Source organism: Scylla paramamosain, chromosome 28, assembly GCF_035594125.1.
Source record: "Scylla paramamosain isolate STU-SP2022 chromosome 28, ASM3559412v1, whole genome shotgun sequence".
In the NCBI taxonomy this organism is placed as follows: Eukaryota; Metazoa; Arthropoda; class Malacostraca; order Decapoda; family Portunidae; genus Scylla; species Scylla paramamosain.
Genome location: NC_087178.1, coordinates 7,555,049 through 7,569,184, shown reverse-complemented (window position 1 = coordinate 7,569,184; position 14,136 = coordinate 7,555,049). Strand labels below are relative to the sequence as shown.

General features: G+C 40.0%; 2 protein-coding genes across 5 annotated transcripts; one reads left to right on the top strand and one right to left on the bottom strand.

Annotated features, from left to right (window-relative positions):
* The first annotated feature begins 1,345 nt into the window (after window positions 1–1,345).
* On the top strand, window positions 1,346–6,075 carry LOC135114840 (perlucin-like protein). Its single transcript, XM_064030967.1, has 4 exons — window positions 1,346–1,463; window positions 4,615–4,797; window positions 5,038–5,163; window positions 5,670–6,075. The coding sequence occupies exons 1-4, from the start codon at window positions 1,418–1,420 to the stop codon at window positions 5,792–5,794; spliced, it is 480 nt and encodes a 159-aa protein (XP_063887037.1). The 5' UTR covers window positions 1,346–1,417; the 3' UTR covers window positions 5,795–6,075.
* Window positions 6,076–6,555: 480 nt separating this feature from the next.
* Window positions 6,556–14,100, bottom strand: LOC135114837 (uncharacterized). Of its 4 annotated transcripts, XM_064030964.1 has the most exons (3): window positions 13,719–14,100; window positions 13,407–13,524; window positions 6,556–13,093 (listed from the first exon to the last, which is right to left on the bottom strand). In XM_064030964.1, exon 3 carries the CDS (start codon window positions 13,009–13,011, stop codon window positions 7,690–7,692), a length of 5,322 nt encoding a protein of 1,773 aa, XP_063887034.1. In that variant the 5' UTR covers window positions 13,012–13,093; window positions 13,407–13,524; window positions 13,719–14,100; the 3' UTR covers window positions 6,556–7,689. The 4 variants fall into 4 exon arrangements, 3 of the variants coding, with proteins under 3 accessions (XP_063887034.1, XP_063887033.1, XP_063887032.1); XR_010275687.1 differs by having other exon boundaries at window positions 6,556–7,084; window positions 7,279–14,100; XM_064030963.1 differs by having other exon boundaries at window positions 13,407–14,100.
* Window positions 14,101–14,136: the final 36 nt, after the last annotated feature.

Genomic DNA, 14,136 nt, shown 5'->3' with positions numbered 1-14,136 from the left:
CGTAGAATGACGTGCTGGAAGAAGACGATGTGTGAAAGTACTCGTATATACAACTTACAAGTTAACTTCATACAACAGACCTACGGCTACTGTTGTTGTTTGTGTGTGTGTGTGTGTGAGAGAGAGAGAGAGAGAGAGAGAGAGAGAGAGAGAGAGAGAGAGAGAGAGAGAGAGAGAGAGAGAGAGAGAGAGAGAGAGAGAGAGAGAGAGAGAGAGAGAGAGAGAGAGAGAGAGAGAGAGAGAGAGAGAGAGAGAGAGAGAGAGAGAGAGAGAGAGAGAGAGAGAGAGAGAGAGAAAGATGGGCTAGGCCTAGTTTCTTAATTCTTTTCGTATTTGAGGAACTGCGAAAGGTTGGAGGCGGTGAGGCAATGCGATAAGGGACGGGGTAAGATAGCCGATCTTGGTGATGAGGAGGTGGATTACACATAGGCGTGGGGAGAAAAGCACCTGCACAACTTATTGCTAACCTTGTCACGTTAGGCTTACTGAGCTGAAAGTCACGTATCAAAAAAATCAGAACAGATCTAATATAGGCTATGGGATAAGAAGGTAAAACCGAGGAGTATTTCAATATCTAATACTTGCTGTAGTAACGTTGCAATTGATGGACTGCTTTGGAGAGAACCATGAAGCCACAGAAAGAAAGAAGAAAAAAAAAACATGAATAAAGAAAGTAAAGAAAACAAAATCTATAAAGATTGTCCGGATATTGAAAGAATAAGTTATCTAACCTTCAAACACGACGAAGCAGAGAGTAAGTGTATGGAAAGTGAATGGTTGTACATGGACTGAGTATGAGTAACATGAAAAATGCTATCACTTAGAAGCTAAAGAGGCCGAGGCTGTAGAAAAGCAAACGAGGTAATTGCAGGGCTGGAAAACTGCCAAAAAGTAACAACGAAATCTTAACCAGAAAAAAAAAAAAAAGGAACAATAAATTATGTTAAGTAAGTTTGTTTATGCTAGCTGTAGTGTTCAACATCGTCTCTCTCTCTCTCTCTCTCTCTCTCTCTCTCTCTCTCTCTCTCTCTCTCTCTCTCTCTCTCTCTCTCTCTCTCTCTCTCTCTCTCTCTCTCTCTCTCTCTCCGTCTCTCTCTCTCTTTCTCTTTCTCTCTCTCTGTCTCTCTCTCTCTCTCTCTCTCTCTCTCTCTCTCTCTCTCTGAAAGCCTCATTACGTAACACCCAGCCACCAATATAGGCCTCCTCCTCTTCCCCCTCTCTCTCCATCCCTAAAGAGCAACTAGTCCCAAGCCACAAGAGCAAGATAAGAGGGAGATTGGAATTAACATAAGAGTATATATACTGAGAGGAAAACGGTGATCTTCCTCAATCTATTCACGGTCGAGCACCAAGAGGGAGGGACCAGAACCCAATAGACACAGGTAAAGGACGTAATCACAGTCACTTCGCCGTCAAGATGAAGAGGCTACTGTCGTTTATTGCTGCAGCTGTGTTCGTCGGATGTAAGTACGAGTATTTGTGTATGTTAATGGTTTGAACTGATGAAGTGTATTACAATTAAAGAATGGTCCATAATACTACTACTACCACGATTTGTATGTTTTTCTTTCTCTTTTTTTTTATGTAGGAAGGACACTGGCCAAGGGCAACAAAAATCCAATAAAAAATATGCCCACTGAAATGCCAGTCCCATAAAAGGGTCAAAGCAGTGGTCAAAAATTGATGAATAAGTGTCTTGAAACCTCCCTCTTGAAGGAATTCAAGTCATAGGAAGGTGGAAATACAGAAGCAGGCAGGGAGTTCCAGAGTTTACCAGAGAAAGGGATGAATGATTGAGAATACTGGTTAACTCTTGCGTTAGAGAGGTGGACAGAATAGGGATGAGAGAAAGAAGAAAGTCTTGTACAGCGAGGCCAAGGGAGGAGGGGAGGCATGCAGTTAGCAAGATCAGAAGAGCAGTTAGCATGAAAATAGCGGTAGAAGACAGCTAGATATGCAACATTGCGGCGGTGAGAGAGAGGCTGAAGACAGTCAGTTAGAGGAGAGGAGTTGATGAGACGAAAAGCTTTTGATTCCACCCTGTCTAGAAGAGCAGTATGAGTGGAAACCCCCCAGACATGTGAAGCATACTCCATACATGGACGGATAAGGCCCTTGTACAGAGTTAGCAGCTAGGGGGGGGTGCGAAAAACTGGCGGAGACGTCTCAGAACACCTAACTTCATAGAAGCTGTTTTAGCTAGAGATGAGATGTGAAGTTTCCAGTTCAGATTATAAGTAAAGGACAGACCGAGGATGTTCAGTGTAGAAGAGGGGGACAGTTGAGTGTCATTGAAGAAGAGGGGATAGTTGACTGGAAGGTTGTGTCGAGTTGATAGATGGAGGAATTGAGTTTTTGAGGCATTGAACAATACCAAGTTTGCTCTGCCCCAATCAGAAATTTTAGAAAGATCAGAAGTCAAGCGTTCTGTGGCCTCCCTGCGTGAAATGTTTACCTCCTGAAGGGTTGGACGTTTATGAAAAGACGTGGAAAAGTGCAGGGTGGTATCATCAGCGTAGGAGTGGATAGGACAATAAGTTTGGTTTAGAAGATCATTAATGAATAATAAGAAGAGAGTGGGTGACAGGACAGAACCCTGAGGAACACCACTGTTAATAGATTTAGGAGAAGAACAGTGACCGTCTACCACAGCAGCAATAGAACGGTCAGAAAGGAAACTCGAGATGAAGTTACAGAGAGAAGGATAGAAACCGCAGGAGGGTAGTTTGGAAATCAAAGCTTTGTGCCAGCCTCTATCAAAAGCTTTTGATATGTCCAAGGCAACAGCAAAAGTTTCACCAAAATCTCTAAAAGAGAATGACCCAGACTCAGTAAGGAAAGCTAGAAGATCACCAGTAGAGCGGCCTTGACGGAACCCATACTGGCGATCAGATAGAAGGTTGTGAAGTAATAGATGTTTAAGAATCTTCCTGTTGAGGATAGATTCAAAAACTTTAGATAGGCAGGAAATTAAAGCAATAGTTTGAGGGATTAGAACGGTCACCCTTTTTAGGAACAGGTTGAATGTAGGCAAACTTCCAGCAAGAAGGAAAGGTAGATGTTAACAGACAGAGCTGAAAGAGTTTGACTAGGCAAGGTGCAAGCACAGAGGCACAGTTTCGGAGAACAATAGGAGGGACCCCATCAGGTCCATAAGCCTTCCGAGGGTTTAGGCCAGCGAGGGCATGGAAAACATCATTGCGAAGAATTTTCATAGGTGACATGAAGTAGTCAGAGGGTGAAGGAGGGAGGAACAAGCCCAGAATCGTCCAAGGTAGAGTTTTTAGCAAAGGTTTGAGCAAAGAGTTCAGCTCTAGAAATAGATGTGATAGCAGTGGTGCCATCTGGTTGAAATAGAGGAGGGAAAGAAGAAGAAGGAAAGTTATTGGAGATATTTTTGGCTAGATGCCAGAAATCACGAGGAGAGTTAGATCTTGAAAGGCTTTGGCATTTTCTGTTAATGAAGGAGTTTTTGGCTAGTTAGAGAACAGACTTGGCATGGTTCCAGGCAGAAATATAAAGTGCATGAGATTCTGGTGATGGAAGGCTTAAGTACCTTTTGTGGGCCACCTCTCTATCATGTACAGCATGAGAACAAGCTGTGTTAAACCAAGGTTTAGAAGGTTTAGGAAGAGAAAAAGAGTGAGGAATGTACGCCTCCATGCCAGACACTATCACCTCTGTTATGCGCTCAGCACACAAAGATGGGTCTCTGACACGGAAGCAGTAGTCATTCCAAGGAAAATCAGCAAAATGCCTCCTCAGGTCACCCCCAACTAGCAGAGGCAAAACGTCAGAGGCACCTTCGCTTAAGGGGATCCTGAGGAGGGATTGGAGCGATAGGGCAAGATAAAGAAATGAGATTGTGATCGGAGGAGCCCAACGGAGAAGAAAGGGTGACAGCATAAACAGAAGGATTAGAGGTCAGGAAAAGGTCAAGAATGTTGGGCGTATCTCCAAGACGGTCAGGAATACGAGTAGGGTGTTGCACCAATTGCTCTAGGTCATGGAGGATAGCAAAGTTGTAGGCTAGCTCACCAGGATGGTCAGTGAAGGGAGAGGAAAGCCAAAGCTGGTGGTGAACATTGAAGTCTCCAAGAATGGAGATCTCTGCAAAAGGGAAGAGGGTCACAATGTGCTCCACTTTGGAAGTTAAGTAGTCAAAGAATTTCTTATAGTCAGAGGAGTTAGGTGAGAGGTATACAGCACAGATAAATTTAGTATGAGAGTGACTCTGTAGTCGTAGCCAGATGGTGGAAAACTCGGAAGATTCAAGAGCGTGTAAGAAGGGTACTGGTCAAGAGTAGAAAAAAAAAAAAAAAAAAAATAATATATATATATATATATATATATATATATATATATATATATATATATATATATATATATATATATATATATATATATATATATATATATATATATATATATATATATATATAAAAGACCGACTGAGGTGCCAGTCCCGAAAGAATAGGGCCAAAAGGATTATTCAAAGTTGTAGTGCATTGAGACATCCCTCTTGAGAGAATTCAAGTCATAGGAAGGGGGAAATACAGTAGCAGGCAGGGAGATCAAGAGTTTACTACTACTACTATTACTACTACTACAAAGGTTGCCAAGGGTGCGATCAGGGCTATGAGCAGGTCGGAGACGCCTGCCTGGCCTTCCACCTCGGCTCGGCATATAACTGGACAGAGGCGGACGTGGTATGCAGTGAACAGTACGGAGGTGTTCTGGCCAAGGTGACGAGTGCCTCCGACCTCAGAGCCATCTACGAGTATATCATTACTTACGGTGAGTGTGTGATGGGCTAACTATTCCGTGTAGTAACTTTGATATATATATATATATATATATATATATATATATATATATATATATATATATATATATATATATATATATATATATATATATATATATATATATATATATATATATATATATATATATATAAAAAGACAAGTTATCATTAGGCTCCGTATTGACCCTCGTATTTTCTCTTAGTTTAGACCGTTGTGGTTTCTTTTTCAGGGCTGACTGATTCCTTCTGGCTTGGCGGATCCGATCTGCTGGCCGAGGGTGACTGGGTGTGGCTGGCTGACAGTAGCAGAGTGTCTAAGGCAACTCCTTTCTGGGCCCTTGCCAATGGTCTCTTCGGTAAGTTAACAGTTTTCCGTCTTATCCTTGTACTGCCTTTGCTGTGTGTGTGTGTGTGTGTGTGTGTGTGTGTGTGTGTGTGTGTGTGTGTGTGCTTTCTCTTCTTGTTCTTCCTTTCTTCTGAATTATGATCTTAGTTTCTCATGTGATTAAATTATCATCGTTCTACTCTTCATTTTCTTCCCTTCTATTCTTTCTATTCGTCTATTTTCCACCTCGACATGTTCTTTTCCCAGTTTATTCTTTCTCTTCTCCTCCTATACCTCACCCCCAACCTTTTCTTTTCTACCTTCCTGTCTTGAAGCTCCTTTTCCTTGCGACCTTTCTTTTTCCTCTCTTTTCCATGCATCCTTCATGCCTCCCTTCAGATCAACACAGATTAACTCAATAACGCACGCAGTCGTAAAGAAGATTCAGACATTTCTTATAAAATTTGGTAATTGTGGAAAATATCAGTACCTTCCATGACTTTCTGTTTAAGTGTATATATTCTTCCCACCAAACAGGCTACATCCACGAGCCATCTGGAGGCCAAGAAGAGAACTGCCTCCTGCTGGACAAGAAGAAGAAGTACTTTTTCAACGACGAAGACTGCGGCGCGTACCACCACCTCATATGCATGCAAATGTAGCCTAACCCCGGGAACCATTGCCACTGCGTCCCTTATCCGTGTCTTAATATCATATAGCATGTATAAATACGACAGGTCATTACGTTCAATAACAACATTATATTAACTTGAGTCTTGTTCTTTCATATCCTCGTAGAGACTAAGAACAGATAAAGAACTACATAGCAAAGAGACCAATATTTAAACTGGGCTTGTCATAAGCTTCAAGTCGTTTCGCTCTCTTATGTCTGTTATTTTGCTATGAACACTTCTTTCTTCAGATGCTAAAAAAAAAAAGAAAAGAAATAATAATATTGAACCTCACAACCCATGGTATTGGAAATTACTTGGAATGACTAATAATCTAATATTTCACTTTTTTTTTAGGGCAGCAAGGAGTAAGTTTCTGAGTGCTCTGTGTCACGAGGATGATTACTTATTTGGCTACACTGATATTCTCCTACCTCAACTAGAACGAAGGGTGTCGTGGTGGAGATTTCTGACATCCCAGCCTATCACTTTTCAGCATTATCTTCATCGTGACAGGTGTGCATTCTCATTTCTCAGTTTGAGTTCCCTTCGCAATCTACCCACAATTATCTTTACATTGTCTTATCAATAACACTATGAGAACTCAGTTACGAAGATTGCCCACTAGCAACGACAGTGCATATGTACGTTAAGATTGGTTAGTGTTTGTCTTCTATCTACTTGGATGGAGGCATGCCAATAAAAGATAGTATGCCCATATCTTAAGGTAAGAGGAAGGATATACTACCATGCTTAAGGACTGTACTCAGATTTATTCTCTGGACTACTGTAGCGTTAGGGCAATCCACAGGCGAGCAATGTGTTGCAACATTTATTGTAGCGTTCCAACCTGTGGGTCCAGGATAAATCAGCCCGATACCAAATCATGGTAAAATCATATGAGCGTAGAAACACTAAAAATACAAAAATAATCACTACATAACATGATCAGACCTTGAATAGTTCCCATGTACCTCATAGTATAATAAGTACAGAAATCACAAAAATATCTCTGCAGTTCACAATATGATAAACCTCCCAAACAATGGATAAATACCCTGTGTGACTCACATCATTATAAAGCTCAGAAAATCCTCATACATATCACTGTAAATCATAGCATGACAAAAATCACACAAATACACAATAACCATAACACTCACAACATTGCCAGCGTCAGTTGTGTTGAAAATACTATGGCGTGGAATCCCCAACAGCCGGATACGTCACTGGTGCTTTGATAATTGATAGGTAATCCACTGACGTCTCACTTTCATAACCCTACAAACCACAGACATGTCAATATCTCATTCCCTGATCATATGATTAGTATAATTTAATAAACACAATCATAGGCACTAATAACCCATGATTGATAACAAGTGGTACAGAAATAATGTTGAGCACATGAAGCAAATTGTAACTACTATGAAGATAACCCTGAACAATAATCATGTAAAGGTTATAACACTTACAGTCTATAGAACAGGAGGGGCGACCTTATTCCCGAGTCCTACGAGGGAGACCCGTAGCTAGCAAACCGTCTCCACTTGTCTCACTCTCCTGTCTGTCAGTGTCTATATCAGGCCGCGCGGGCCTCCACAACAACCGTGTGCCACTCCGCATAAACTATACTCTTTAACAAATCCATTGTAGTCTACTTATACAGTATTTTTATCACATCAAATATCAAATACACAATTTACGGACAAATACATACATAGTTGGTGTAAACTCGTTCAGCATACAATAAGAAGTATATTAAGAGAAATAAAACAAATAATATTGGAACCATACCACTGACGGGTAGCACGAACGTAAAATAAACTTAACTTAACATGCGCATAATCATGTTACACTCCCCACCCCAAGAAAAAGAATTAAAATTATTGTTCTTCGATCGGAAGTATCAACACAAGTTTGTGGACAGATCTGTTAACCTTTATATCTTGATGACCCTTATACATGCTATTTCCGCTTTGTAACTTGTATCTAATTTGTACATCTCTAACCTTACCATCAGAACTCGGTAAAACTTGACACACTTCAGCAAGTTTCCAATGCCCTTTCAAATTATTACTATCCTGCACCAAAACAATATCTCCCACTCGGAGATTTCTTTTCTCACAATGCCATTTTTGTTGTACAATTAATGTTGAAAAATAATGCATCATCCATTTCTTCCAGAAGGATTTTACAATTGCATTGATGAACCTTTGGCGAGTCCTTGTGTTTGTACTGCTGTCAAATACACCTTCTGGTGTGTGTACACTTGCACGCCCTAGTATTAGATCATTTGGACAAAGATAAGATCCCTTAGTACAGTCTGAACCATTTTTCATACCTATTGGTCTCTCGTTCAACATATTTGCAATCTCAAACATTGCTGATTGTAATTCACCAAATGTCAATGTACTGTCACCTATTACTCTGGTCATAACTCTCTTCACCAATTTTACCATAGCTTCTGAGCACCCATTCTCCCATGGAGCATCAGCAGATTTTGTAAATTTCCACTCCATACCGCCTTCTCGGCTAAATTGTGATAATTTTTCCTGGTCTTGAGTCAAGAAACAAACTTCTTTACTTGCCAATTTGAGTTGTGAACCATGGTCGGAATACATTGAGTGAGGGAAGCCTCTGATGGCTGTAAACCTACGAAGAGTAGTGATGAGACTGTCAGTATCATACCCTTCTACTAAGTCAACATATGATGCTCTTGTGCTGAGACAATTTACTACAACACCATACACCTTTTTTTTACATCTTCCTTTGACTGTATCCTTAATCATTAATGGGCCAAATAGATCAAGAGCAGAATGGTAAAAGGGAGGTGAAGGTTTCAACCTTTCTTCTGGTACTGGTCCCATGCTTTGTCCAATCACTTGTTTTTCTAAACGTCTGCATGTCACGCAGCGAGATTTAACTGATTTGATTAACTTTCTAGCTTGAGGAATCCAAAATTTAGCCTGTAGTTTACATAGAGTAGATTCAATCCCTCCATGGTCTTTATCATGAATATCCTTAATGCACACCTCTGTGAGTCTATGTTTAGTGGGAAGTAGAATGAAAGCTTCATTATTGTAATTATTCTTCAGCCATGCAGCAATTCTTGATCCTACATATATTATTCCATCCTTACAAAATGGACCTAACCGCTTGAACCTTTTTTCCCAGTTGTCTGTTAAAGAAATCTGGGCTCTTTTGATCCATAATATTTCTGCTTGTTTAAGTTGATCTACTGTTGGTGATGCCAGGATTCCCTTGAAAGAACGCGCATGAAGGGCATTCAAAACTCTTGCAGTGACTCCTATAATTTTGCGGTATGAATTAAATCTGTCTATGTCAAACATATTGCAGTCATTAATATGCCAGTTGTTTACTTCAGCTGTGTTAATGATGGACTTTATCTCTGGTGTTGGAGAGATTGACTTCATGGGCCATTGAGAAAATGGTAATTCTAAGAAAGTGGGTCCACACTGCCAGCATGACGTTGGACCCATATCAACAAATTTACTTGAACGGGTCATTAGGTCAGCTATGTTTACTTCAGTCGAGATCCAGTGCCATTCATTACTCAAGGAGCTTTCTTTTATTTCTACAATTCTATTTGCAACATAAGTTCCAGCCTTAATATTGTGTTTTGTTATTTGTGAAAGCACAATCTCAGAGTCAGTAAAGTGGTGAACATGATCAAATCTGATGTTAGTTTCGTTCATTATTGTATTGCGGAGGCGAACACTAAGAACTGCACTGGACAACTCCAGTCTGGGAATAGTCTGTGTCTTAATTGGTGCGAGTCTGCTTTTGGCTGCAAGTAGCTTTGATTGATACTTATCTTTCCCAACACGCCAACGTGCATAAGCACACGCAGAATATGCTAGGGTGCTCGCATCATTAAACAGTATCAGGGTTGGTTCAACTAATTCAGCATTACAAATGCATCTAGGCAATTTAATAGTTCCCAATTCATGCATATCATGACAGAATTTGTACCATTTCCCTATAAATTCCTCAGGTAAAGGATCATCCCAGTCTAATTTCCGTCCATTCTCATCAATGTACTCAATGATTTGTCTCATCAACAGTTTACCACGTAAAGTCACTGGTGTAACAAACCCCATGGGATCAAATATTGTTGATATGTAACTAAGAGCCTTTCTTTTAGTTAGTGGATTTTGTGGTTCATCGGAATTACTCTTAACTTCAACACTGCAAGTCTGTTTACACGTACTTTTCATTTTCATCTTGAAACTTATTTCATCTTCTACAGGGTTCCATACTAATCCCAGAACCTTTTCTCCTGGTATACCTGACAAGTCCACATCATTTCCAACTTGGGTCTTCCCACTTATGATCCACTCCTTCATGTGAAAGTTTCCACGGTTCAGAATAAGCTCAACATCCTTTATGATCTGACTAGCCTTCTCTGTATCATTCATGCTATGTATGATATCATCCATGTAACTATCTTGCACAATTACGTTGGCTGCTTCAGGGAATTCCTCCTTGCATTTCTCAGCTGTTTGTCTCATAGCAAGTATAGCAATAGCCGGACTACAAATGTCTCCAAAGGGAACTGCTGTGAGGGCATAGTGGTCTGGGGCCCGATCCTCAAAGTCTCGCCAAAGAAACCTGTGTACGTGACTGTCAAATTCAGATAACCTGATGCTATTAAACATCTTGGCTATATCTCCAACAAATGCTATGGAACCTTCTCTGAATCTAAGTAAAAGACCAAAAAGACTGTTCATTACATTGGGACCCTTAGCCCAATAATTATTCAGCACATGACCATTATATGAGGCAGAAGCATTAAATACAATGCGAGTAGGGGTGGAAGCTGAACTTTGTTTCAACACCTCATGATGAGACAAATAGTGCACTGGACCTTTGTACCAATTTAACTCCTCCCTATTTAGTTTTCTAGCAACACCTCTCTTTAACATGTCATCAATTTGTACCTTGTAATTTTCTGTTGACCTACTGCCCAACTTCTTCAGTCGCTTTTCCGTACCTTTAAGTTTCATTAGTGCTACCCCAAAATTATTCGGCAAATGATGTGGATCTTTAATCCAAGGGTAATGTACAGTCCAGGTCTTCTCTTTCTCCTGATATTCAAGTCCACTGAGAATCAATTTCATTTCTTCTTCTTCCTTTACAGTTATGTGCGTCTCTCTATTGCAGTCTTTACAGTTAATGCAATTGGTACATTTGGGTCTACAATTTGTGCCTAGGTGATCCATTGCAAACAAATTATCTATATCCTCCTTAAAAGTTCTACAGATCTCCCCTTGAATTTCAAAAGTGTTAGATGTTAAGGACATGTGGTTTACTTGAGCCACATAGTGCTCTGTATATTCATTTTTGAGTTCTGGGTGCGATCCTCTGACACAATAGCCGAAGGGACCTTTCATGAGTTGCAATTTCCCTACAGTTTTAACAGTTGTAGGAATGATGTCACAACTGTCAGCACCAATCAAAAGATCAACTCTCCCATGAGGACGGAAAATATGCATTGACTGAGAAACTCCTAACTGAGAAAGAATTATGTCCATAGGGACTGGATTAACTTCTGAAGTGATTTCATCCATTCCTACACATTGTATTAAATATTGTTTACCTGTCTCATCTACAAGAGGCATTTTATACATTTTAGTGAATACAGTATCACTTACATTTCCAACTGTTGTCATAGTGATGTTATATGGTGTGCCACATAATCCTAAGTCCCGTGCTTTGCGATGAGTCACCAAGCTACTTGTACTGCCGGGATCAAAAAGAGTTACTAATGAGTCATCTTTACAGTTAACTTGACCAATCATCAGCAAAGTACAACCATCTGACTTGTTGGTGTGAATATTAATATCATTTTGATAAAGCAAATAGTGAAGTCTCGGATGATGTGGCTTACCACAAACATTACCATTTCCTAACTTCATGTAGCAACTGCGTTTTTCCTGACAATCCTTAGAACTGTGTCCCATTGCCAAACAGTGAAAACAAACATGGTTCTTCCGTAAAACCTCCATCTTGTTTGAGGGTTCCAAATTATGAAATGTGTTACAGCGACTGATAGTGTGCGAATCAGAATTGTGATACCAACAAAAGTTGGGGTTTCCGTAGTTTTGTCTATGACGTCCAACCTGTGAACCCCCACTAGATAGTGTTTGAGTGAACTTCTGCATTATACTTTCCATGTTAGCCTGATGTTCTGCTTGTTGAAGTTGCAACTTTTGCAATGTTCTCATAATTTGACTGTCATCCTCTTTTACCTCTACACTATGAACAGTAGCCTTGGAATTATGTGACCTCTTACGAACATCTTTGTCTATATAATCAAGGACATTCTTTTCTTCCTTCAAATACTTTAACAACTCAGGAAAAGCATTTACTTTATTTGACAGATTTTGGTAGATCTTAGTCCACTCTCTTTTTTGTTGGGGTGGAAGTATTTTCTCAATTAAGCTTATCACAATTACAGTGGACATCTGTACTTCTAAATTATTTTTACTCATGTCAGTCCAGCACTTTTCTATGACTTCCACGGTTTCTACAAATTTACCAGTATTGCCTTCAGCAATTGGCTTTAATTCTTGCAGTTGGTTGATAACAGTATCTGTCAATCTAACTGGATCAGCATACCTTTGGTCAAGACGACGGAACATTTCCTTGTAATCATCATCTACTCCATGTACTACACTTAGCGCTTCACCTGATAAGCACTGTTTTAAGGCAAAGGCATTTTCCCCATAATTGACAGTCATTATTTTATCATAGTTGCTGCGAAATGTCTGGTATTGGCGTATGTCACCTTCAAATTTAGGAGGTTCTATTGGCTTCACCTTAACCTTAGTTGCACTATCTGTTAAGGCTGTCTCCTTTTCCTTTTTACATAGCTGTAATAAAGTCTCACAAGCACCTGTCTTCAACAATTCTGCCTGAACTATATACTGTTCTTCATTCTTAAGTTTTCCATTAAAGTCCTCCTCCTCTTGATCACTCTCACATAATGCGTCCATCACATCCTCGTGTCGTCTCTCGAGTTCCCGAAAAGCGTCCTTTACTTCCTCATAATAATCCTCAATAATGCTAGATGGCTTACCCTGCTTCACTTGCTCAGAGAGTAGGTTACACTTCCTAGTTAGCTTTCCACGGGCTGTCCCTCGTAGTCTCCGTCGGCGCTCAAGGTCCTCCGTCTTGGGCATGGTTGTGGGTGTTGTTGGAATGGTGCGTTAGGGCAATCCACAGGCGAGCAATGTGTTGCAACATTTATTGTAGCGTTCCAACCTGTGGGTCCAGGATAAATCAGCCCGATACCAAATCATGGTAAAATCATATGAGCGTAGAAACACTAAAAATACAAAAATAATCACTACATAACATGATCAGACCTTGAATAGTTCCCATGTACCTCATAGTATAATAAGTACAGAAATCACAAAAATATCTCTGCAGTTCACAATATGATAAACCTCCCAAACAATGGATAAATACCCTGTGTGACTCACATCATTATAAAGCTCAGAAAATCCTCATACATATCACTGTAAATCATAGCATGACAAAAATCACACAAATACACAATAACCATAACACTCACAACATTGCCAGCGTCAGTTGTGTTGAAAATACTATGGCGTGGAATCCCCAACAGCCGGATACGTCACTGGTGCTTTGATAATTGATAGGTAATCCACTGACGTCTCACTTTCATAACCCTACAAACCACAGACATGTCAATATCTCATTCCCTGATCATATGATTAGTATAATTTAATAAACACAATCATAGGCACTAATAACCCATGATTGATAACAAGTGGTACAGAAATAATGTTGAGCACATGAAGCAAATTGTAACTACTATGAAGATAACCCTGAACAATAATCATGTAAAGGTTATAACACTTACAGTCTATAGAACAGGAGGGGCGACCTTATTCCCGAGTCCTACGAGGGAGACCCGTAGCTAGCAAACCGTCTCCACTTGTCTCACTCTCCTGTCTGTCAGTGTCTATATCAGGCCGCGCGGGCCTCCACAACAACCGTGTGCCACTCCGCATAAACTATACTCTTTAACAAATCCATTGTAGTCTACTTATACAGTATTTTTATCACATCAAATATCAAATACACAATTTACGGACAAATACATACATAGTTGGTGTAAACTCGTTCAGCATACAATAAGAAGTATATTAAGAGAAATAAAACAAATAATATTGGAACCATACCACTGACGGGTAGCACGAACGTAAAATAAACTTAACTTAACATGCGCATAATCATGTTACAACTACGGTGTTATCAGTGACAAAGAAAGCAAGTGA